At 41.0% G+C, this 26,802-nt stretch overlaps 1 protein-coding gene across 6 annotated transcripts in view; it reads left to right on the forward strand.

Moving 5' to 3' along the window:
• The window catches only part of SYNJ2 (synaptojanin 2), a 103,940-nt gene that overhangs the window by 55,690 nt on the left and 21,448 nt on the right, over nt 1–26,802 (forward strand). For 5 of the 6 annotated variants that reach the window (XR_012158101.2, XM_073337776.2, XM_073337777.2 and 2 more), the window contains 11 exons: nt 1,730–1,902; nt 6,359–6,440; nt 6,673–6,822; nt 6,925–7,090; nt 8,224–8,415; nt 12,882–12,966; nt 13,798–13,938; nt 19,372–19,564; nt 21,380–21,538; nt 21,786–21,942; nt 24,448–24,565. Coding sequence is in view for 5 of the 6 variants with exons in the window: in XM_073337776.2 (XP_073193877.1) it covers nt 1,730–1,902; nt 6,359–6,440; nt 6,673–6,822; nt 6,925–7,090; nt 8,224–8,415; nt 12,882–12,966; nt 13,798–13,938; nt 19,372–19,564; nt 21,380–21,538; nt 21,786–21,942; nt 24,448–24,565 (1,616 nt within the window). In the remaining variant the exon portion in view is untranslated. The remainder of the gene's footprint in view (nt 1–1,729; nt 1,903–6,358; nt 6,441–6,672; nt 6,823–6,924; nt 7,091–8,223; nt 8,416–12,881; nt 12,967–13,797; nt 13,939–19,371; nt 19,565–21,379; nt 21,539–21,785; nt 21,943–24,447; nt 24,566–26,802) is intronic. The other variant, XM_073337774.2, reaches the window with a different exon arrangement.

Genomic DNA, 26,802 nt, shown 5'->3' on the forward strand with positions numbered 1-26,802 from the left:
ATAAAGATTGTATGCATTTGTTCATTTGTTTTAAATAAAGGGTTGGGTTGATTTCCATTTTTTTTAAACTGTATGTCAGACTAACAGAATTGTAAGTGAATTATTGTGAAGGTGAAAGGATCTGCATTGACAGCACTGGATACTGAAATTCTGTATTTATCCAAAACAGAGACCCGTTGGGCATTTTCATTATATTTGTTTCTTCATAAATAAATGGTTAGGAGGGATGTGCTATCAGTGTTTAACTTGGTGCATTTCAGAATACTCAAATTAAAAATTACAGGCAGTATAAGTAATGGGACCCTCATTTCCCTTTTGTCATAAGCTTATCTCCTTGCTTCTCTATCTTCCACTATCCACTTTAATTTCCCATCTTCCTTCCTTCCCTTCCCTTCCCTTTCATTTCTTCCCTCAGTCTTAAAGTTTTATTTAAATCACTTTAAAATATGTTCATTGCAGTTGCTGCTAGTTTCCTTTGATCTGAGTAGGATGGTCTCCAATATCATTAGTATATGCAGAAAAATCTTTTTTTTCTTTTCTGTTTGTTTGTTTTTTAATTCAGTACCATGCCTCTGAATTTCCACCATTACTTGGTAGCAGAAGATGAAATTCAGTATTTTTCCCAATGATTTTGCAAGCATTTCTTAACCACTATAACAGACTGCAATTATGTTTGTACTAAAAACAAAGCCACAGTGTATGGGGTGCAATACTTTTGACAATGGTTTGCACTGAGGTAGTAGTGAGATATCATTCCCAAGAATACTACCAGTACAGTCAAATGTAAATGTACAAACTGAAATGTGGACAGTTACCAGAGAAACAGATGTGTGTTTGAGTAGCAGCCTTGTTAGTCTGTATCCGTAAAAAGAAAAGGAGTACTTGTGGCACCTTAGAGACTAACAAATTTATTAGTGTGTTTGACTCTGATAACAGTACAATGAAATACACCTCTTCACTAAACTACATACAATACCTTTTGTCTTTGTCTATGCAGGGAAGTTTTAATGGTTATACTGATATAGTTATAGCCCTGTGGAGACATTCTTAGTTTGGTATCAGAGCATTTTTTTGTTTTGTTTGTTTGTTTTTCAGTTTAGTTTAAATCCCTTCTCAAGCAACATAAGCAACATGGAAAAAAGGCACTCATGAACTGGAATAAGAGTGTCCATTCTGGGGAAAAGGCCATAAATATTCAGAGTTAAAGCTATTCTCACTACTTCATGGGTTTGTGATAGAATTCTGAAAAGTGCATGATGTATGTTAATAAAATATAAGATGATCGTACATACATCATGTGCAGTCATATGAGGAATGAGGAAAGTATCATGCTTTATCTTTATCACTAACATTATTTCATTGTATGCTTTTGGTTTGTAACGTCTTAAATTTTTTTTGCTCTAAAAGCTAGACTGTTGAGGCCATATAGGTACTTATGTGCACAGTTGCTTGTGTTACACACTCATAACCAGCTTACGCTTATATTTTACAGCTACAACTTAGGTTCCCACATAGGAAAATTTGGCCCTAACAGTCCAATTTACTCTTGGAAAGTAAAAAACAAGGAACTTGCATTAGAAAAGCATACAACAAAATAATGTACTTCCCTCTAGACTTCTCTATATGAAAGCCATGATTAAAGTTTATCAACAGTATAAGGCATGCAGATATTGATATCTGGGCTGTAGAAGTAAGTAGAATTTGCTTTCCTTCTTCCCTTTTCAAACAGAAATTGCTGTGGGCCTCTTCCCATGCTGCAGACACACCCATGATTAATTTTGACTACCATCAGCTTGCAAAAGGTGGGAAAATAGAGAAGCTGGAGAATTTGTTGAGGCCTCAGCTAAAGTTGCACTGGGATGAATTTGGCATCTTCACAAAGGGCAAGAATGTACCTGCCCGGTGAGTGTCCCTGCCCCTTTATCACTTTCCATACACAAATCATGCCATCTACTGAACCAAGTTCATCACTTTGTTTGGAGACTGCTGTAGCTTTCTGTGCTATTTATGTTTTAAAAACATGTTGGTTCAAAGTTTCAAGTAGCCTCCATTTGTACACATGGGCTTGTGCAAATATTTTTCTGTGTCCAGAAGACAGAGGCCATTTGAAAATTTAGACCCCGGTCCATTTTATTTTACTACTTGTAGTTCTGATTCACAAATTCAGTTAACTTTGTGAGGCTCTCTCTCTTGGAATCATTTTAATTAGGTGACACAATACCAGATCCATCTCAGGTTTGTTTTTCCTCATAGAGTATAAATATCCTGTTCACAGACTTAGTTTAGCTTTTATAAAACTTGTTGAGCTACTGTGGTAGAAAGAGTCCATCTTTCTACTATAGGTCCAACTATAAGTATTTGTAGCAAGTGATGCTGAAAATATTGATTTGTTGGCTGTACTGATAGATTTTGTTAATGGAAGTGCCTGTTGTGTACAAGAGGATCTGAGAGTGAGCTGATAAATAACATTTAGCCTTCCTGTAAATAACCACTATAATTTTAGGAGGAAGGAGAAAGAAACTATTTTGATAGTACATTGAAAAGAGCAGATATTTCATTGCTTGTTTAGCGTCTGTATTGGGATGCTTCTTCATGACCACTAACAACATTTATAGTTATGCAAGATAACAAGTATAATCAAATGTCATGCTTCAGGGTGGAAGCTGATTTACTGGGTTCAGGAAGGAATCTTCCCTCCCTCCCGCAGTTACAGCACTGTACCTGTCTCTGGGTGGTGTATAGTTTTGTTTGTTTTTGGTTTTTACATTCCTTTCAAGCATCAGATACTGGACACTGGTGTACGATAATGGACTACATGGACCAATGAGTCCATCATATAGAATCATAGAAACCCCAACGGCTGGGGCAGGACCAAGTAAATCTCATAGACTTTAAGGTCAGAAGGGACCATTATGATCGTCTAGTCTGACTTCCTGCACAATGCAGGCCACAGAATCTCACCCACCCACTCCTGTAACAAACCCCTAACCTATGTCTGAGCTATTGAAGTCCTCAACTCGTGTTTTAAAGACATCAAGGTGCAGAGAATCCTCCAGCAAGTGACCCGTGAACCCACGCTGCAGAGGAAGGCAGAAAACCCCCAGGGCCTCTACCAATCTGCCCTGGAGGAAAATTCCTTCCCGACCCCAAATATGGCGATCAGCTAAACCCTGAGCATGTGGGCAAGACTCACCAGCCAGACACCCAGGAAAGAATTCTCTGTAGTACCTCAGATCCCACCCTATCTTGTGTCCCATCACCGACCATTAGGCATATTTACCGCTAATAGTCAAAGATCAATTAATTGTCAAAATTAGGCTATCCCATCATACCATCCCCTCCATAAACTTATCAAGCTTAGTCTTGAAGCCTGATATGTCTCTTGCCTCCACTGCTCCCCTTGGAAGGCTGTTCCAGAACTTCACTCCTCTGATGGTTAGAAACCTTCATCTTCATGATTTAGTAGGGGATTGGTCCTGCTTTGAGCAGGGGGTTGGACTAGATGACCTCCTGAGGTCCCTTCCGACCCTGATATTCTATGATTCTATGATCTAATTTCAAGTCTAAACCTAGACCATCCCAAACAGGTGTTTGTCCAACCTGTTCTTAAAAACCTCCAGAGGTGGGGATACCAAAACCTCCCTTAGAGGCCTTTTGCAGAGCTTAACAATCCTTATAGTTAGAAAGTTTTCCTAATACCTAACCTAAATCTCCCGTGCTGCAGATTTAGCCCATTACTTCTTGTCCTACATTCAGTGGACATGGAGAACAATCGATCAGTGGCCTCTTTATAACAGCCCTTAACATATTTGATGACTATTATCAGGTCCCCTCTGTCTTCTTTGTTCAGAATTAAACATGCCATTTTTTTTTTCCTTTTTCCTCGTAGGTCAGGTTTCCAAACCTTTTATCATTTTTGTTGCTCTTCTCTGGACTCTCTCCAGTTTGTGCACATCTTTCCTAAAATAGAACTGGACACAATAGTCCAGCTGAGCCCTCACCAGTGCTGAGTAGAGCGAGACAGTTTCCTCCCTACAATACTCCTGTTTATACACCCCAGAATGACATGTGCCTTTTTCACAACTGCATCACATTGCTGACTCTCATGCAATTTGTGATCCCCTATAACCCCCAGATCCTTTTCAGTAGTATTGCCATGTAGCCAGTTATTCCCCATTTTGTAAGCTGTATATTTGATTTTTTCCTTCCTAAGTGAACTACTTTGAATTTGTCTTTATTGAATTTAATCTTGCTGAATTCAGACCAATTCTCTAATTTGTCCAGGTCTTTTTGAATTCCAGTCCTGCCCTCCAGAGTGCCTGCAACCCCACCCAGCTTGGTGTGATAAACAAGCATCCTCAGATTTTATAAGCATACACTCTCGGTCCATTATTCAAGTCATTTTGAAAACATTGAATAGTACCAGACCCAAGATTGCCCCCCCACCCCACCCCCAGCGGGACCTGACTAGATATGCCCTCTCAGTTTTACAGCGAACCATTGACAACTGTTCTTTGAGTATGGTCTTTCAACCAATTGTGCACCCACCTTATGGTAATTTCAGCTAGACTGTGTTTCCCTAGTTTGCTTATGAGAATGCTGTGTGGGACTGAGTCAAAAGCCTTACTAAAATCAACATATATCACATCTACTGCTTCCTCCCTAACCATTAGGCCTGTAACCCTGGCAAAGAAGGAAATTAGGTTGGTCTGACATGATTTGTTCTCGACAAATCCATGATTGCTATTCATTATAACCTTGTTATCCTCCAGGTGCTTACAAATTGAGTGTTTAATAATTTATTCCAATATCTTTCCAGGAATCAAAGTTAGGCTGACTGGTCTATAATTCCCGGGTCCTCTTTGTTCCCCTTTTTAAAAATAGGTACTATGTTTGCCCTTCTACCAGTCCTCTGGGACCTCATCCCTCCTCCAGGAGTTTCAAAGATAATTGCTAACAGTTCTGAGATTGCTTTCCCCTGCCAAATTTACCACCAGGCCTTAACTAGTTCTCCAGTTTCTTGACCCTGGAAAATTGCTTGTGCATGTTGTCAAGCTGTCTAGAGTAGCTCACAAACATGAATACCAACCTCAGGGCAGACTGTTACAAACCAGGGCACAAACCCCAAACTGGTTGTGTGTTCTATAATTAGATTTCACCAACCAAGTGTCAAGTGAGAACTCCTCAAGCACTATAACAGCTTTAACATGGAGTCACAGACAGTGCCCTTGGGTGTTTCAGTTGAGCTTAACGCATAGGCAAGCTTGTCTTTGTGACAGATAATCCAAAAACACCAAAAACCACAATAATATTCAGTTTACTCCCAGTCCCAAAGGACAAGTCACTTACCCCAGGTCAATTTCACTTCAGATCTCTCAGGAAAGACAGCACTTGTAGCTAATCCTATAATAAACTAAAGAATTATTAACTAGGAAAAAGAAATGAGTGTCGTTTACAAGGTTAAAGCAGGTAAACACACACACAAATGAGTTACAGTTTTAGGTTCCAAAGATAATAGAAGCTTCTATAATAAGCAAGCTCTATATGTCCTTTAGGGCTAATCCAAGCTAAACAGCCAGTGATCCCTTTCTTATGCTTAGAAGTCTTGCCCTCTCCCTGATGTCCAAGCAGCATAAGATAAGAATTTCTTCTTGACAGGGATTTTTATTCCCTTCCGCCAGAGCTCAAGCTGATGGGATAAATTAGTGCACATCTCCTCTTCATGGGTGTAGGAGGAGCAATCAACAAAGTCTTTTGTCCCCTGATGTTCGACAGTGGCTCCTCTGGAGAGGAGATGACACCTCTTTGTGATAAACAAGCATTTCACACTTAGTAGTGCTTCTCTCCTGACTGTGGGGGTTTAAGGTTTTAAAGCAAATACTCTTGTAGTTACAGACCAAACACTTAAATATTACCGTGTAACATGGGATACAGATGTCTTAAGTGAGATTAAAGTCTGAACGCATTTTTATAAATCTAATACCTTTTTTTAGCAATACTAACACACAGGTCAGCCAGACAGGTTTTCAGTGAGGCCTAGGGCCTTGGAGTGAGCTAACACCTGGTCTGCAAGCATCGCACATATAATTGCAGGTGTGGTTTTGCAGGCACAGTTGGGTACTTGAAATAAATTGAGCAGGCAAGCGTTTTGCACCTACAAAATGTGGGTGGAAAAATCCAGGCTGAGTGTTTGAAAATCTGGTCTTATCTACCTGTGGATCAAATGCCATTTTTATTGACTTTCTAACTTAAATGTTTCTGATGATAAAAGAAAACAATAGTTTATCAGTAACAACTGGATGTGGAGGCTCCTAATAACCTGCTGTATCTCTCTCTATTCTTTTTTTGGTTATTGAAGTCTGCAGACAGGTACCTTGCGAATGAATTGCCTGGACTGTCTTGATCGTACAAATAGCGTACAGTCCTTCATTGCACTTGAGGTGAGTTCATTAATGGTCTTGCATACACATACACACGCACTCTGCTTGTATTTTGTGCTTTACCAGAAAGGGCAAGAGGGAGGTCTCCTAGCTCTGTCTTTCCATCATTAAGATACTTGCATTAGTTTAACTATAGAATGATGGCTGGGTGAAATTTCTTACAAGAGGTGCGGGGGGGAAATGAAATATGAAAAGTCGCTTTTCCTCACCTCTCTTTCTGTCTTCACTCCAGGTTCTGCACACTCAGTTAGAAAGCCTAGGGTTGAACTCAAAGTCTATTGTTGACCGCTTTGTGGAGTCCTACAAGGCAATGTGGACTCTCAATGGTCACAATCTAAGTAAAGTGTTTACAGGCAGTCGTGCCCTGGAGGGGAAAGCCAAGGTAAAGGAGAATATCAGAGCTGCTTATTCATGAGTGACTTTAAAGGAAGTCTACACTATCACTGCAAAGGTCACTTGTGTTGAACATTTTTGCCTAATGCAGGTAGGGAAGCTCAAGGATGGAGCCCGCGCTGTGTCACGCACCATTCAGTCAAATTTCTTTGACAGTGTGAAGCAGGAAGCCATCAAGTTGCTACTCATGGGTGATTTCTTCAGCGAGGAACATGCAGACAAAGGAAGGATGCTTATGGACAGCACAGCTCTGCTGGGTAAGTCAGATGTAAATCTATCTTCTTTGTCTTGTGTTCGCTTCCAGATGTTCTAGATGACCAGTTGCATTCTTTTGAAGAGTCTAGAAATAAACAGAAGTTGCACAAAGGCATTGATGTATAGAGGCAATGCTTTCAAGTCACCACAGCATGTGCTTGAATTCCACTATTTTTATTTCCCAAAATATTCAATTAAACTTCTGCATAGGTTGACTCATTCACTGATGATAATCTGTGCTGATGGAAGTTGTTGTCTACTGTTTAGAAGAGTGGATTAGAAGTCTGAATTTCTGCGGGTTTTTTTCCAGCTTTGTCCCTGACTCACTCTTTGACCATGGGCAATTGTCTTGAGACCAGATTTTTTTTACAAACTGGCCCCTCTTTTTGTGCCTGCAATTTCTGGATTCTTTAGGCCATTTAGGTGTCTAAATATCTGACTGCACGTGCAAATCAGTTACTTAAATGCTGAAATTATCTAAATTGCTCCTGCAAATAATGGTGGTCAAAAAATTACACTCTTAATTATTTGCACCCACCAAAAAAAAAAAGAGAGAGGAAGTCTGATTAAAGCAAGGCTAAAATGGGGACCAATCAGGAATAATCAAGATGGTGGGGTCTTATGTGGAGTCCTGGCCATATCAGAATATAGATCCAAATTCATGATAGTTTTTCAGAATTAGTGTATAACAGTATGCACCAAAAAAATCTAATGGGTCTTGGGTTTGGTTCTTAAATTGTGACACAACCATCATTTTGTGGGCCAAGCTGAAAATCTCAAGAAAGACCAATCTCAAACCGTATTATTCAGTCATTATTAGGGAAAGGATTAGAAAATTCTAGTAACATATATTTTGAATATATTTTCTTCAAGTTTGTCACTGTGAAAGTCCTGTTTTCCCTTCCCCTCCACTAGTACAACTCATTTCAGTGACTGCACCCAGTTACCAGGAAAGAAATTGGTGGCATCATTTTCACTTACACAGTTATTGTTATTTCCACTGGAATTACTTTTTTAGTTATTGCACTGATGCCAGTAAGGTAACTATCATTATTTCACAGTAAGTCTACATGTCACTGACATAGTACCATTTATTCCACTGCAGCAAATTGTTTTTACTTTCTCTGTCCATCAGTGACTCCCAGTATTTTGAAGGCCATGTCAGAGCGTCAGTTTGAATTCACGTGCTTCAAGCGGATTCGTGTTGCCATGGGGACCTGGAATGTAAATGGAGGCAAACAATTTAGAAGCAACATCCTTGGTACCAGTGAGTTAACAGACTGGCTGCTGGATTCTCCCAAGCTCTCTGGGGTTTCTGAATTTCAGGGTAAGACTTTGAGTGGTAGTGTATCTGTTTTAAAATAAACATCTCAGAGAGGTGATTAAGAAAAAGCAGAACGCATACAGGGAGTGGAAGATGGGAGGGATCAGCAAGGAAAGCTACCTTATTGAGGTCAGAACATGTAGAGATAAAGTGAGACAGGCTAAAAGTCAAGTAGAGTTGGACCTTGCAAAGGGAATTAAAACCAATAGTAAAAGGTTCTATAGCCATATAAATAAGAAGAAAACAAAGAAAGAAGAAGTGGGACCGCTAAACACTGAGGATGGAGTGGAGGTCAAGGATAATCTAGGCATGGCTCAATATCTAACCAAATACTTTGCCTCAGTCTTTAATAAGGCTAAAGAGGATCTTAGGGATAATGGTAGCATGACAAATGGGAATGAGGATATGGAGGTAGATATTACCATATATGAGGTAGAAGCGAAACTCAAACAGCGTAATGGGACTAAATCGGGGCGCCCAGATAATCTTCATCCAAGAATATTAAAGGAATTGGCACCCAAAATTGCAAGCCCATTAGCAAGAATTTTTAATGAATCTGTAAACTCAGGGGTTGTACCATATGATTGGAGAATTGCTAACATAGTTCCTATTTTTAAGAAAGGGAAAAAAAGTGATCCGGGTAACTACAGGCCTGTTATTTTGACATCTGTAGTATGCAAAGTCTTGGAAAAAATTTTGAAGGAGAAAGTAGTTAAGGACATTGAAGTCAATGGTAAATGGGACAAAATACAACATGGTTTTACAAAAGTTTGATCGTGCCAAACCAACCTGATCTCCTTCTTTGAGAAAGTAACAGATTTTTTAGACAAAGGAAACTCAGTGGATCTAATTTACCTAGATTTCAGTAAGGCGTTTGATACCGTGCCACATGGGGAATTATTAGTTAAATTGGAAAAGATGGGGATCAATAGGAAAATTGAAAGGAGGATAAGGAATTGGTTAAAGGGGAGACTACAACGGGACCTACTGAAAGGTGAACTGTCCTGCTGGAGGGAGGTTACCAGTGGAGTTCCTCAAGGATCAGTTTTGGGACCAATCTTATTTAATCTTTTTATTACTGATCTCGGCACAAAAAGTGGGAGTGTGCTAATAAAGTTTGCGGATGATACAAAGCTGGGAGTTATTGCCAATTTAGAGAAGGACTGGGATATCATACAGGAGGATCTGGATGACCTTGTAAACTGGAGTAATAGTAATAGGATGAAATTTAATAGTGAGAAGTGTAAGGTTATGCATTTAGGGATTAATAACAAGAATTTTAGTTATAAGATGGGGATGCATCAATTAGAAGTAAAGGAGAAGGACCTTGGAGTATTGGTTGATCATAGGATGACTATGAGCTGCCAATGTGATATGGCCGTGAAAAAAGCTAATGCGGTCTTGGGATGCATCAGGAGAGGTATTTCCAGTAGAGATAAGGAGGTTTTAGTACCGTTATACAAGGCACTGGTGAGACCTCATCTGGAATAGTGTGTGCAGTTCTGGTATCCCATGTTTAAGAAGGATGAATTCAAACTGGAACAGGTACAGAGAAGGGCTACTAGGATGATCCGAGGATTGGAAAACTTGTCTTATGAAAGGAGACTCAAGGAGCTTGGCTTGTTTAGCCTAACTATAAAAGAAGGTTGAGGGGAGATATGATTGCTCTCTATAAATATATCAGAGGGATAAATACCGGAGAGGGAGAGGAATTATTTAAGCTTAGTATCAATGTGGACACAAGAACAAATGGATATAAACTGGTCATTGGGAAGTTTAGACTTGAAATTAGACGAAGGTTTCTAACCATCAGAGGAGTGAAGTTTTGGAATAGCCTTCCAAGGGAAGCAGTAGGGGCAAAAGATCTATCTGGCTTTAAGATTAAACTCGATAAGTTTATGGAGGAGATGATATGATGGGATAACATGATTTTGGTAATTAATTGATCTTTAAATATTCATGGTAAATAGGCCCAATGGCCTGTGATGGGATGTTAGATGGGGTGGGATCTGAGTTACCCAGGAAAGAATTTTCTGTAGTATCTGGCTGGTGAATCTTGCCCGTATGCTCAGGGTTTAGCTGATCGCCATATTTGGGATCGGGAAGGAATTTTCCTCCGGGGCAGATTGGAAGAGGCCCTGGAGATTTTTCACCTTCCTCTGTAGCATGGGGCACAGGTCACTTGCTGGAGGATTCTCTGCTCCTTGAAGTCTTTAAACCACGATTTGAGGACTTCAATAGCTCAGACATAGGTGAGAGGTTTTTCGCAGGAGTGGGTGGGTGAGATTCTGTGGCCTGCGTTGTGCAGGAGGTCAGACTAGATGATCATAATGGTCCCTTCTGACCTTAGCATCTATGAAACTATGAATCTATTATTTGTTAGTGTCGAATGGAACTGCCAAGTAGTTTAGGTCCCATATTTGGCCATTCATATATCATCTGGTGGGGAATTCTAAGTGGCTGATTCTGCTCCCACTTGGCCTTATACTGCACCCCTTCACAAGCCTTGGTGTAGCAGTCCATAGGTGGGGCTGGGAAGGCTGCTATAAGTTAGAGAAACCCTCAGGGCTGCACTAACTGATGCTGACGAGTGTTTTGGCCCTTACAGCATCCCAGAATCCAGAGTGTGTGACGGTGGCATAAAATCACCTCACCCTGAGGTGGCCTTCTGCACTGAATCTCTCACCAGACAGCACAAAATCTGTCCCTAAATATCAGTTTTATTCATGCTCCTCCATTCCTCCCCTTGTGTTTCAATCTCATTGGGAGTTAGGTGCCTAGGTGCCTTTAGAAATTCCACTAGGTATCTATCTGCATCTTTTGACATCTAAATATCTTTAAAAGTCTGGCCTTTAGGCACCTCTGAAAATGTTACACTTAATCCTTTAGTGTTTATAAAGCACTCCGAGACCCCCAGACAAAAGGAATTGTATACAGTAAGGGTAACATTTTATTACATTACATCATTACAAAGCAGGGTCATTTTTTTTAGTAGTGTGTCAAACTGTTGTGTTTGTGGCTTGTTTGAACTGGCTGCTGACTTTCCAGTTTACAAAACAGGGCTTGTGATTGTAACTGACTTACAGATTTTCCTAAAGAAAACAGCAAAGATAGTGTTCTGTCCTTCAGAAATGAAGTGGTTCTAAAATTACTGCTTGTCCTTCACTTTCCCTGTTACAGCGTAATACATAATCCTTTGCAGGCATTGCTGAGATATTCCTGTGCGTAGCACACAAATAAATTCCATGTATCCCTGGCTGTCTCACGTGAGCATTACTTCTCTTGAGCCCATACTACTGTAGTCTCAGAAGGCCCAGGAAGTAGGAGATTAACAACGTTATGCTGTATGTGTTCTGTTCATGCACATTAGACATACTTACTGACAATGAAGTCAGGCGCCTCATGCAGTCAGCTGTTTTAATAATCTACATTAATGGCTAAATTTTCAAAAATGGGTGTCAAAATTATGCATGTAAAATATGCAGTTACTATTTTTGCATGTGCACTTTTCTGCTTTTCTTATTCTTAATTTGTGAGCAAACCTGATTTAGGCTCCTACAGTATTCTTCTGTATAGCCCTAAGGGCTGAGTGAAGTTCTTGTTGTCTGGTGAATAATAATGAAAACCCTTTAGATGTAAGGCAAACCTGGTGAACAAGCAGATGTAGATGTAGTTTTGTGCCGCCCCATGAGAGATCAGTGTCTGATTGTCTGAGTCCTCTCCAAGGAGCATGCTCACACCTAGGTGGGTTGCCCATCAGTGACACCTCCCCCCAACTCCTGTACCAGTTGGTCTAAGGAGCACTGTTGTCAAGACACATTTCTTCACTGGTAAGCGGCTACAATCCGTGGTGTATGTTGTTGAAGAAGACAGGGAAGAAAGTTAGCAAGGAACCTCCAAGACTTCCTCAAAGTAGTGGAAAATCTTACTTGGGGGCATGGGTGGGGAGGAAGAAACATGCTGGTAGTGGACAATAGTTGCAGCTAGATAAATTCTGTGTCAAAAACAGACGTTGAGATATTGGACCGCATACTGGGTATGAGATTTCAATGTGACTGGATGGGATGGGGCAAACCATTGTGACTTTTGGGTTTTGTACACAGTGGCATCATATCTTAAATCTGGGAAGAGAGGATCTCCCTCTAAACAACATTGCTGAGGCCACACCTAGAATAAAGTGCTTTGTTCTGGGCTCCTTCCTACCAGAAAGATGCAGACAACCAGAAGGAGACAAGCAGAAAAATGATAAAAGGAACTGCAAGGGTTGCTTTCTAAAGATAGAAACTGAACTGTCCTGCTGGAGGGAGGAAGAGTATATAAAAGAGCTATAATTATATAACTTGGCAGAGGATGCACAAAATTAACTATAGGACGTCTCTTTTTCTAATTTCTGTCAAGTATGCAAATGATTAAACGAAACAACAAATAAAGTGGTAAGTCTTGAATGACTTTTGTTCCTCTATACGCAGACGATGAAAGCTGCCCTGCTGACATGTTTGCTGTGGGATTTGAAGAGATGGTGGAATTAAATGCAGGGAATATTGTAAATACCAGGTAGGTGAAAACAGAGCTGTGCTTTGTACATTCACCTGCATATAGTCACTCTGTGTGGGAATGTGTTTGTCATTAACAAATGCCAAGGTTACCAGCCCAAATGTGCACTCTCTCATTTTTATACAATGCATATCATTGAGCTTTCTAAGCCAATGCAGGGCCCTACTTTAGCACTGTGCTCTCAGTATCCTTGTCTGATGCTGAAATGTTAAACTGTCAAAGTCTCTACACACAACTGAAATGTATGTGTGGAATTTTACAATGTGAGCAATATCTCTCTGTGCTTAAGTATTTATGTATGTGTATTCATAAAGGTACTGCTAGGGTAGGAAGTAGAGGTAAGGAATGAACTTTTCTTGTCCGTGCATGTGAAAAAATTTGTTCCTTGACAGGCTGGAGGAGGACTCAAGGGGAAAGGGGCAAAAACAACCAAGGAATGTAGCGTTTCACTGCTGATTCTTCTAGCTTAACATTGAGATATCATCTTTAGGAATAGCAAAGCTACAGTAGTATGTAGCATGGTTGGTGGGTCAGTATTCATCTGCATGTATCAGTGGATCTTTAGGACAAGAAAAATAAGGAGGTCTACAAGGTCAAGTCTATGCAGAACATGGCTGCCCAACCATCACTTGAGAGTAGCAGTGCATTCAATATTGAGCACATGTAGCCGGTCACCTCCTAAGCAGTTAAAGTCCATTTAGCTCTCACCTTACTGCCCTCTGCCTCGTGTTGCAAGAGCAGGGGAAAGAGACATTGCAAAGAAAGAGGCTTCAACATGATTTTTATTATTTCGTTTCTGTTCAATTCATTCAGTGTTTGTTTTTGTTCCAGTACAACTAATAGGAAGATGTGGGGGGAGCAGCTTCAGAAAGCGGTTTCCAGGACTCACCGGTACATTCTGCTGACATCGGCACAGCTTGTTGGCGTTTGTCTCTTCATCTTTGTACGACCTTATCACGTCCCCTTCATTAGGTACGAAGGTGTCATGTTTTCACAAATGGTTTCCTGTGGCCTGGAGTTGGGAGCAGGGAAAGCAGGCCTGGATTAATCAATGTGCACACAGTGCAGTCGAACCAGTGCCGCCATTTCAGTGGGGGGCCTGACTCTAGGGGTACCAACTATATACACACACACACACACACACACACACACACACACACACACACACACACACACACACACACACACACACACACACACACACACACACACACACACACACACACACACACACACACACACACACACACACACACACACACACACACACACATCATGGGCCAGGAAGGAGTTGGAGGGAGGGCTCTGCCAGCATGCTGTGGCAAGAACTAGTGGGATGGAGTGGGGAGCCGGGCCAGCCCTGTGGGACAGGAACTGCTGCTAGCTGAGTGCAGGGTGAGTTCACTCTCTAACAGCCCCTCCAGGGCCTCTCACTCCCTCAGGGCAGAACCTGACCGCCCCCCCCCCCACACACACACAGATTGTCCCACCCTCTGGGGCAGTACCTGACCCTCATCCCAAGGCTTCCTAACCTATAGGAGAAGGAAAGGTGGGGGACACCTAAATGCCATAGTTCACAGGGCCCCAAAGTTCTTCAATCTAGCCCTGAGGTGAAGGCCTGGTTTTTGCTGAGAATTCCTGCTGCAGAAATGTGTTCTTCATTTCGTGTAAGCTCATTAACCCGTACAATTGTAAACGTGAGGTTGGGCTAGGGATAGAGATAAAAATTCCTGTTAAAAACAGAATTTCATTGGCTAACAAATTCTTCAGACATGAGAAGTAATAATTTTACTTTATTTCTTTATTTGAAATAAAATCAATAGAAACGAGCAAGTTAGGACATCTGTACAGTATTTTACAACGTAAGCTGTACTGATGCCAAACTGGGCAAAAGGAGAAGACTCCCATCAAAAATAGACCAAGGAGGAGATATTTTCAAAAGCACAAATTGGAGTCCGGCAACTTGCTCCCTTTGACTTTCACTAGGAGCGAGCCATCTAATTGTCGAGGGCACCTTTATAAATTTCTCCCCGCTAAGCTTCCCTGCACCCATCCCCAACACAGACAAAAGCTGGAGAAAAGATATAGGCCTAATGCAGTTCCTAGAACCAACAGGGGAAGCAAATCCTAGAGTCAAGATCTCTCCTCTGAGAAGATCATTCCTTTGATAGAGGAAGGGAGCGTGGGTTCAAGTCTCTACTTTGCCACAAGCTTCCTGTGTCACCTTGGGCAAGTCACTTTCTCTCTGTGACTCAGTTGCCCTTCTGTAGAATGGGAATAGTAGTACTGGCCTACCTCACGGAGGCGCTGTGAGGACAAATGCATTAAAGATTGTGTGACGTTGAGGTGCTGTGGTAATGGGGATTGTATAAGATCCTTAGATAGACTGTCCTGCCGTCAGTCCCCAGGATGAAATCCTGGCCCCATTGAAGACCATGGCAAAACTTCCATTGACTTTAGTTGGGCCAAGATTTCACCTCAGATTTTTAACTACAGTAACCATTAAGAGCACCTTCCCCAATTGTTGTAGTAGCACAAAGGGAGAGGAGCAGTCTCTGAGGCACCCAGGAACCCAGCCATATGTAGATCCCTACCAACACCTTGACTTGCACCCTAAAGGAAATAGAAAGCCAACCTCGCCATTGCAGAACTATCATAATATTCTCCCTGTGGCCAACACTGCCAAACAGGTAGCTAGTGGCACTCTGCACCAGCTGCAGCTTTGGAGTGTTCTTCAGGGGTAGTCTCATGGAGAGAGCGCTGTAGCAATACAACCTGGAGTTGCAAGGTCCAGATCTGAGATAAAAGGCAGATTCACCTGGGAAAGAATATGCTTTTGGCCACTGATGACATCTGAGATCCAGGAGCAATCAGGGCTGCAAAGTACACTAAAATCCAAAAACTCTTGGGCTAGAGAGTGGATAATCTTGTTGGTCGTAAGATGAGAAAACTCTCCTACCGTATATTTATGCTGCTTCTGCCACCAGGACTCCTTTCTTCTCTAGATTTAGCTTCAGCGAGCTTACTGTCATTAAGTCTCCATTTCAACCAAGCGCTGTGGAACCAAATAGACTACAGCATCTGGGCCTAAATTGACAGAGACAGAGTTGTGTGACCTCTGTGTACAGTAGTGATAACAGGGGAACCCAAACTAGCTCCCTGTCTACCTCAACAGACTCACATACACATTGGGTAGGGTGGATAACAGAACAGAGCCTGCATGAAAGTGCCTGTGCAGTGGAATGAAGCATGCCTACGGATATGCAGGTGGGAGCGGAGTAATTGGCCAGAACTACACACTGGCATCTCCCAGAGAAGACTAGAACAATATCATCCACCCCATACCAAATGCACTGCTGGGTCACTAAAACCTTCGAGAGTTTCAAACCCTGCTGGGCTATCTTACTTTCTCTTTCACTAGTCAAATATCCACCATGAAGGTCCATGCCGTCTTCATGTCGTACCTAGCTCTGCAGTCAGACTAATGGAATCCAGGTAACACTAGTGTTCCCTTACTGCAGCCTTCTGCGTTCTAAAGGGAAAAGACTAAATTCCTGAATTTATTTTATTTATTTTTTATTTTTTTTAACTAACCTGTCTGATAAAAGTAGTCCAAAGAAGGAGAATAACTTTTACTAGGTGAAATTTGAGTACTCCAGCTTGAATAAAAAGGGATCAATAGCAGAATTACTCTACAGATTGGTTTCAGAGTAACAGCCGTGTTAGTCGGTATTCGCAAAAAGAAAAGGAGTACTTGTGGCACCTTAGAGACTTACCAATTTATTTGAGCGTGAGCTTTCGTGAGCTACAGCTCACTTCATCGGATGCATACCGTGGAAACTGCAGAAGACATTATATACACACAGAGACCATGAAACAATACCTCCTCCCGCCCCACTGTCCTGCTGGTAAGAGCTTATCTAAAGTGATCATCAAGTTGGGCCATTTCCAGCACAAATCCAGGTTTTCTCACCCCCCCTCCCCCCCCCCCAAACTCACTCTCCTGCTGGTAATAGCCCATCCAAAGTGACCACTCTCTTCACAATGTGTATGATAATCAAGGTGGGCCATTTCCTGCACAAATCCAGGTTCTCTCACTCCCTCACCCCCCTCCAAAAACCACACACACACAAACTCACTCTCCTGCTGGTAATAGCTTATCCAAAGTGACCACTCTCCCTACAATGTGCATGATAATCAAGGTGGGCCATTTCCAGCACAAATCCAGGTTTTCTCACCCCCCCCCCACCCCCATACACACACAAATTCACTCTCCTGCTGGTAATAGCTTATCTAAAGTGATCATCAAGTTGGGCCATTTCTAGCACAAATCCAGGTTTTCTTACCCTCCGTCCCCCCCCACACACACACAAACTCACTCTCCAGGGGGTGAGAGAACCTGGATTTGCACAGGAAATGGCCCACCTTGATTATCATACACATTGTGAAGAGAGTGGTCACTTTGGATGGGCTATTACCAGCAGGAGAGTGAGAACCTGGATTTGTGCTGGAAATGGCCCAACTTGATGATCACTTTAGATAAGCTATTACCAGCAGGACAGTGGGGCGGGAGAAGGTATTGTTTCATATTCTCTGTGTGTATATAATGTCTTCTGCAGTTTCCACGGTATACATCCGATGAAGTGAGCTGTAGCTCACGAAAGCTTATGCTCAGATAAATTGGTTAGTCTCTAAGGTGCCACAAGTACTCCTTTTCTTTCTACAGATTGGTTCTATTGCAACTGTCAACCTGTTAGCACTCAGATATACAACAGTGGGCCATTGAAAGTCCTGAAAGGTTTTGATTTTAATAAGTGGCTGAGTTTCGTTATTTAATATTAATGAGCTGCTACAGGATACATGGACACAGCCAATCCTAGTCACGTGATTTTGTAGTTTAAAAATAAAAAAGAAAAATCCAGAAAAGGACAACAAAAATCATCAGAGGCAGAGAAAGATTTCTATGCTAAGGGAGATTAAAAGGTTAGACTAGTGTAAAGAGGAGATTAATAAAATGGGGTGTGATTGAAGTATATATCACAATGAATGGGTCAAGGAACTCAGAGGCTCAGGATACTATGAGGCTGTCTCACCACAACCTTTCCTATAACCTTAACCAAGAATGGAGGATTAGATTCCAGTTAATAGTTGTATAGGTTGGCACATCAATGGATGGCTTCTTAGAGCAGAGACAGAACACATGATTCCTTAAAATGGTCAAAACTCTCTGAGAAGGTGTTGATGTTCCCCATCAGCCAACCCAGGACCTAGTATTTCCCCACTGGCCTTCACCAGCCAGGAAAGAGAAGCAAAGCACGGGTTGTGGTATGAAATTGCCCCAACACCTCTAGAACCTCCAAGAATGTGTGTAACCAAAAGTCAACAAAGACTTAACGTTTGTCCCCTCCAGATATTGCCCTGCATCAACGGACACAAATATTCTAATCCAGTGCTCATGATTTTATGTACAAAGTAACTGGAAATTTTCTCAATAGGAAGGATTCACACAGGACTGGGGCAATTACAATTATGATCTCACTATTTGCTTATCTGAAAAGACAGGCGTGCATTATTCTCAAAATAGACTGGCTATCTGGGAGTAATTACTCTGCTAACAGGTGGTTTGTTTTGCCAAGTTGTAATATAATGTAAAACAATGATATGTTAATTGCTAAGATGTAATTAATAATATGGATGCAACAGGCAATTTGTTTTCAAAACTGATGCCATTTCAGTGCTCAAGGTCTGAGTATTTGTTTCTAACAATCAACTAGTATGATAAATACAGATTTTATAATCTGTATGCTTTGATATTTGCATTGATACACCAGAGATGTGGCCCGCTCTCCACTACAAAAGTTGCATTTCATGGTATGGAAATGCCACTTCAGTAGATAACCAGCTGTTAGCAGATTCATGTCAGCAGAATGGAAAATAAAAGGGAGTAAAAAGTGACCCTTAATTATTGTCACTACTTCAAAGGAATTTTTTTGATAAAGACAAACATCAAAAGTAAACCTCATATAAGTTACAAAAGGTACAGAAATGTTTTCATGCAAAGAATGCTGAATAGTTTGGAAAGGATGCCAAGAGGGGTGGCCCAAGGACAAAGTTATTTCACTTGATTGTTTTATTACTGTATTGTTGTTTTTTAACTGGTAATCTGAAACATTAGAACATCTATACCGCCAATAGTAATGTTGCAGCAAAAGACCCTAAGAGATCCATTGACCAACATGAATCTCTGCTCATTCATGGATTTAATAACTGGAGGGAAAATAAAAGCATCATTCTAAATAAGATGGGGTTTTCCTTTCCACTTTCCAGTAATGACTGACTGATTTTTTTTTTCTCTCCCCCCAACCCCCACCTTTTTTTTTTTTTTTTTTTTTTTTTTTGGTCCAGGGATGTAGCAATAGACACAGTGAAAACCGGGATGGGAGGGAAAGCTGGGAATAAAGGTGCAGTAGGCATCCGTTTCCAGTTCCACAGTACCAGTTTTTGCTTCATATGCAGTCACTTGACAGCTGGTCAGTCTCAAGTGAAAGAGAGGAATGAAGATTATAAAGAGATTACACAGAAACTCAGCTTCCCAATGGTAAGTATTTAGGATGTCTCAGACAGAAATGTTGTGAATGGGAGTGAAAATTATATCCTTAAATTTTTAATTGTGAGAGTCAGTAGCAATCTATACTACCTGGCAGGTCAGCACGGGAGGCAATTCAAAGTCATAGAGTATTCACACAAAAGAACTTAATAAAAAAGAAAGTAAGGTTGAAAGCTTATTTCCATGGAGACCAGCTAACCCAAAAACAAACAATACTTTCTTTACAAAAATTCTACACCTTTAAATAACCCAGATGTGAGAATGCCTGAACGTGAACAATGAAGGGATATAACCAGTTTCCCACCATCATAATGTTTCATCACTCACTATCACACCCACCTGATTCACAGATTGAAAACTTTATGCATTGTGGACCAGTTTGCCAAGATTACGCTTTAAGAACCAGGTGTGGTGGCATCACACAGACAGTAATGGCTCCCTGGTTCTCTGCTCAGACCCAGAACAGTTTAGTTCACCCTGGGGCTGCTCTAATTTGAATTAGTTAGCAAGAGTCCCTAAAAAGACCATTTTCTATCAGAGCATACCCAGAGTGTGTCATACTCCAGCTACTCCTTCTCTTTGATTGTGACATGCCACAACTTCTCAGTCTCCTGCACACAGCCTACATGCCTCCTGCTTTTCTTCATCCTTTCTCCCTACACTTCCCCTAGAGTCTCATTTCCCAAGAAGACCAAGCACAATTAATTTTTATCTTTATCAGAATGTGGCGCAAACAGACATTCTGAGATCCCTTTCCTCTGTATTTATATCAGATATGATATCTTTTGGATGGTATTCTGTTGATCACCTCTCAGTTGTCTCTGTTTAAGGCCATCAAGTGGCCCTGTAGGTTTTTTGTGGCTTTGTTCCTGTGCTTGCCTTAATGGTGTTGGCCGCGTTAGATTTCCACAGCTGCCATTTCTTTCAGACTTCTCCAGAGAGCCTGTAAGCCAGGGAACGAAAGGACCAGTTTATGATGTGTTCATTTATTTTGTTAAGTCAGCAAAGAATGGCATTTAGGTTGAAGAGCATAAAATTTAACTCCCTGTTGTTTCCAGGGTTTACAGGCTTGACACATATAGCATATTAATCAGTTTCCATTTATGTTAGAAATAATAGTCCCAGTATTGAAGACCTGCATAGAATATTCATTCTAAATGGCCATAAAATCATGCGTATAGCAGTCCTTACTTCCAATAGCTCATTAACTATTTTATATCCTGTAAGTTTACTATATTGGTGTATACTTTGTGTGTGTGTAATATATATTAACAGTGCCCTCTAGTGATGCTAGAGATACAGGTCTGAAGTGTTTCCTTTATGAATCCCTGTGTTCAGAGGTTTAGAGCTTATTTTTTGAAAGTGCAGTTATCTGTAGCATAACACATGAAGCTTAAATATTGGAGTGAATCTCTGTTAATAATATTATTACTTTACATTTACAGAAATGTGCTATGCAGTTGTAGGGGCAAATTTTCAGCCTGGTCTTGACTGAAGCCTCTGTTTTTGCGGGTGCATACAATAGCAAGAGCATTTTGTGGCTGCAGTTTAGATCATGCAGGCATATAAGTCCTTGACTGTGCCAGAATTAAGATATCTAAATTATGGATGTAAAATTGTGACTAAATAACTGTGGGATGCAGAAAGAAATGTAGAGACCACTTTTTTAGTCTGCACTGGATTTAGCAATTAAAACCTCGTAAACAAGTCCAAAATATAGTATTCGAGGGAGACTGAGTTTTAAAACTCAGTTGATTAAAATGTATCATTTTAAACTATGTCTTAAATTCTGTATCTTCTAACCAGGGGAGGAATGTGTTCTCACATGACTATGTGTTCTGGTGTGGCGATTTTAACTATCGCATTGATCTGACATATGAAGAAGTCTTTTATTTTCTTAAACGACAAGACTGGAAAAGACTCCTGGAATTTGATCAACTACAGCAGCAGAAATCCAGTGGAAAAGTAAGGGGATTTATCCCATTTGCTCCAAATTTAAAATAGCCATTTTCCAGAACACCCATATTTTGATCCAAACTAATTGCCTTTAAGTAAGAATGAAAATGAGGGCATTTTCAGAAATGCGTTTCTATGGGTATGTTCATTTAAAAAAAAATCAAAGTGTGATTATATTAATAAAAGTGAATATGTGACTATGAAACCTTCATAAGCAGGAATTAGCTGATTGAAGAAATGATATTTATTTTAATAGATTTTTAAAGACTTTCATGAAGGCACTATTCATTTTGGACCAACATATAAATATGACGTTGGCTCAGAGGCTTATGATACAAGCGATAAGTGCAGAACCCCTGCTTGGACTGACCGAGTGCTTTGGTGGAGAAAGAAGCTTTCATTTGATAAAACAGGTGCGTAGGGTCTTTCTCATTTTTGCATTTCTCATTTTAAATAATGATGCCTGGCAGTCAGATCTCACTGGATCCAAGGGATGGAATTTGGTCTAGTGGTTAGAGAAGAAGGTGGACAGTCTGGGATTCTAGGTTCTATACCTGGATCTGGCCTTTAGTCTGGGTGAAACTGTGATTACCTTACTCATGGTGGTACTCCCTTTGGTTTCAGTGGGACTGCTTTCATGAACATAGAAGTCACATTTGAAACCTGATCAAGTCACTTAGCTACAGCCTACTCCTGCTCCTGTTGTTACTGATTTCAATAAGGATCTGAGCCTTGTGCCTTGGTTTCCTCAGATGTTATTAGGGAATGATAATACTGAACGTTGTGAGGTTTTATTAATTCATACTTGTAAAATGCTTTGAGATCGTTGAATGGAAAGTGCTACGGAAGTGCAGTGCATTACTTTATCTGTAAGTTAAAAGCTATAAAATACTAGGACAGTTTTTTAAAAAAAAAACAACTTTTTGCCGCCAGAGCCATATTTCCATACCAGCCTCTGAATCTGCATGTCATCCATTAGTATGTGTAAAAACTGCACTTACGCATGCAAAGTGAAGAGTTACATGAGAAATTACCTGATCCATGCATACAAATGTGACTTTACCTCTTAAGATACAAGGGTCATCCCGTGGACTGCCTCAGTATAAATACCATGAAGGAAAGTGAGGGTTTCCAGAGAGGATGTCAATGTAACATAAATAATCTCATATTGATTTTAAAATCTGATGGTGTAGTAAAAAGAGGATCATGACCAGTAAATAGAGGCATGAGCTTACAAAGCAATAAAACCATAGAAGGGATGAGATGCAGGGGATAACAATAGGTGAACTTCAGTTTGTGTGAGAAATAAGCTCAAATATTGGTAGGGCTGCAGTTCTTCTAAGCCAATAGGGTCCTACACACAGGAATAGAGGGGTTTGTGTTGCTGTAGATAATCGAAATATCCCAGATGAATAACCAAGAAGAAAATAACACTTGGATGGGAGGATAAAAGTGCTGGTATCTCCTCCCTACACTTCTCACAGTTAGCAGAGGCACCCTCTCTCCACTTCTGGCTGCTCAATAATTGACCCAATTTTTTTTCCCCTTCCACCTTGTAGACCACAGTTAGCCTAAAAATCCTCCCTTAAGAATCTACCTCTCACCCTTTCCATTTTTTTCACGTTTCTACAACTTTTGTCATTTTTTCATGTTTGTAGCAGGTCTGCCATTGTTCTAAATGCATGCAGAAGTTGAATAACTCTCCTCATATTTCCCAACTGCTTTATGATTGTTGCAGACTATCCAGTAATTCCATTGCATCTTTTCAGCTAAAAAAATATCCCCAGCTATTCAATAAATTTCCCTTTCTCTCTCAATTCTTCTTTCAAGTGGCTCCAGAGAGGACTTCAGCTGGCTGAGCAGACATTGTAGATGGGATGATCTAGCAGGGCTGCAAGAGCCCACCATATATCAGAAGAAAGTAGCAAATAAATGAAACCTCTTTCTCCTGTACTTACAGACCTTCCAGAGCTAGCCCAAGTGGTAACACAGCTAGGAGATCCATCTTCTCCCCCTCCCCATTTTCTGCCTTTGAGCCCCACCCAATCCTTCTGGTTCCATTCTCCACCTATAAACTCCACTACCCCTTCTGATTTGGTGGCAAAGCTTCTTCTCTCTCTCTCTCTCTACTGCTGATCTGCCGAATAGTCCAACTTCCATTTCTGTTCTATACAGTGGAGGATACTGGGGCCAGAGAGCTGTTTGCAGGGGAGACATTCCTTGCAGGTTGTTTACAATTCAGTTCCTAGATCAAAGGGAAGAGATGTATAGCTAGTATGAGGCAGCCAGGAGAAGTGATCATGTCCCACAGTAACTCATCTTGAGCTCTGGAGATGAGAAATAACCCTTCTCCCCAGGCCTAGCAATGCTTCCCTCCATTTCTTCATGTTTCTGAGTGCAGCACAGGGCCTCCCCTAGCATAAAGGGAGAGTCCAGAGTGGCACTAGCTGGTAAGGAAGCAACAATCTATACTACACTCTTATCCCAGATTTGAACACTTCCTGTCACCCAGAAAAACCATGTGGAAAGCAGAGAAGCTAGAGCCATACAGGATTTCCTCTGTCTGGTCTCTTTAACTGCATGTGGTTATTTCAAAATATAGGTGTTTTCAGGCTGGAGAAAAATGCTATACTTTAATGTGACGTTGTGTGATGCTAAATTATATAGGTCTCTGAAAAGTTATTGGTTTGCATTTTGTCTTGTTCTAATGATCTGTGCTATCGATTGCACTTCTTTTTACATTTTGTTTTCTATTAGGAAATTCAAGGTCTAGAGGGATATAAGCCATCCTTTAGATGGAGTGCTTCAGGAACAATGTGTTTTGGTGAAAACCACAGTTCTGTGAAATGCAAATGGTTAAAATAGTTTAAATTATTATTACAAGTCTATGAACTTTAATGCTCTTTTGTGCTGTATAGCTGGAGAGATCAATCTCCTAGATAGTGATCTGAGTGCCGAAACAAAAGTCAAACACACTTGGACTCCTGGTGCCCTGATGTATTATGGAAGAGCGGAGCTGCAGGCATCTGATCACAGGTAATGTCCTAGCTTAGATTATCTTTCTCTGATTACATTGAGGCTCACTGAAGTATATATTCAATGGAAGGGCCAAGAATGATTGTTAATGGATGCTACATGCTTATTCTCTGTTCAGCCCTTTGACATTTAACCCCATCATGGTTCTAAACCAAAGGGTGGCAATGCCCGTGGGCCTTGTATTAATTTTCCTCTGTACTATGATATCAGCAAGGGCTGGACAAGATGCAGAGGCAAGGGCTGGATGATTTGATGCCTCTCCTCATTCATTTCTGACTGCTCAAACCAATTAAAGGTGCAGCATTGACAGGCACCACCCAGTCTTCTGCTAGAATGAAGGCAGCTGAGATGTGTTGCCTTAGCGGCATAAACTGTGTGTGTAGAGCTGGGGTGTGTGAATGTTAATGAGCTTCTCTGAGATGCAAACACATTAAGCCTCCCCACTTACGGAGAAAGGGGAAGAGAACAAAATCAAAAGCTGAGACAGCCACGTTGATTATAGATCTTCTCCCTAAAGAAAAATTATACAGATTAACTTTCTTTGCTCACTGTTATTGTTTCACTTGTTCTGAAAATGAATGCTATGAGTGCTTTGATAAATGTATCTCAAAAGCTTGTCTGTTTTCAAAATAGCTTCTGTAATTATCCTGGGGTGCTCTATGGAAATGCTGTTTTGTTTCTCACGGTAGAGTTCAGTGAATCACAAAAGTGCTTTTCACAGCATTGTTACTCTGTAGCATTGCTACACCTTTCTCCAGCAATGAAAGAACATGCTTCTCACAAACAAACCATTTCTCTATGTCAAGGCACTAGCCCATTCGCACTGACACTACTGGCTCCTGCAGCTAACAGTGTAATTGCCACAATCATTATAAAATGCAACATTTGAAGCAAGGCTTCTTTTACCTTGGCTCCCAGTTATAGCAACCACCACTGCAGTAACCATGTTTCAACAACACCTGTTAGTTACACTCAGTAGGTTGGGTTTTCCAGGATGTGCTATAAAAAGAAACTCCAGTGTATCTCTTCTAACATCCAGCAACGTACTAAGCAACAACAGTGTTTTCAGAAATAGTTAACGCTTCCTATAGAGGGTTGTTTTAATTTCTGTCTCCCCTTCATCTCAACCGTCAGTCTTTTTGTTCAGTCTGGTAGTGCGTATTACAGAACCAGCTGTAGTGCAGATAGCGGGTAGCAATGACAAGAGCTTAGATATGCAAGTGTCCAATGAGTGCCTTCAATACATCTGCAAGTACAATCCTGAGGGTGCAGATTGCATCTACAGAGGCCGAGCCTCAGCCCTTTGGACAGCGTGCCCCTATTTATGTAGACCTGACACACACAGAGAGCTAACACATAAGAGATGGTTCATAACTACTTAGAAAATCATTGTCTGTGCTACACAAACATGTTGCACACTTAAGGGTACATTGTCCTCTCACTGTTTGTCCTGGGCAAAAGAACTAGAAGTCAAGAAGAAAAACTGCTTTATCTTGGGCACCCTGTGTGAATTCGGGCAAACCACTTAACCTCACTATGCCTCTTGGGAAATAACACTTCCCTGTTTCATAGAGGTGTTGGGAAACAATTTATTAATATAAGTAAAGCACTCTGAGATCTTGGGATGGAAGGTCCTATGGAAGTGCCAAGTATTATATTCGTATTATTATTATGTTTGCTACTACAGTATATTATCACCACTATCTTTCACTAAATGTAGTGGTGGTAAATCTGTGAGACCCTATATGAGGGAGTAGACAGAGTAATAAATTAGGAGTCCGGACTCCGGGGTTCTGTTGCCCGCTGTGCTGCTTACTCATTATGTGGCCTTGGGCCCACTACTCAACTTCTCTCTCTCTCTCTCTCTCTCTGGGGATGTCTACGCTGCCACTGGGAGCGTGCTTCCCAGCTTGGGTAGATAGGCATGCACTAGCTCTGCTCCAGCTAATACATGAAAAATTGCAACATAGCTGGGGTTAGCACAGGTGGCAGCTCGGGCTAGCCATCTGAGTACAAACCCGGCCAGACCCCATCGGTATGTATTTGGGTAGTTAGCCCAAGCTGCTACCCCAGCTACACTACTATTTTTTAGCATACTAGCTCTAGCAGAGCTAACACGTCTGTCTACCTGAGCAGGGACACATGTTCCCAGCTGCCGTGTAGACATACCCTATGTGTAAAATGGGTATTACAGTTATTTACTTCAAAGGGGTATTGTTAGGCTTAATTAAAATATC

This window comes from Lepidochelys kempii, chromosome 3 (genome assembly GCF_965140285.1).
Source record: "Lepidochelys kempii isolate rLepKem1 chromosome 3, rLepKem1.hap1, whole genome shotgun sequence".
Classification (NCBI taxonomy): Eukaryota; Metazoa; Chordata; order Testudines; family Cheloniidae; genus Lepidochelys; species Lepidochelys kempii.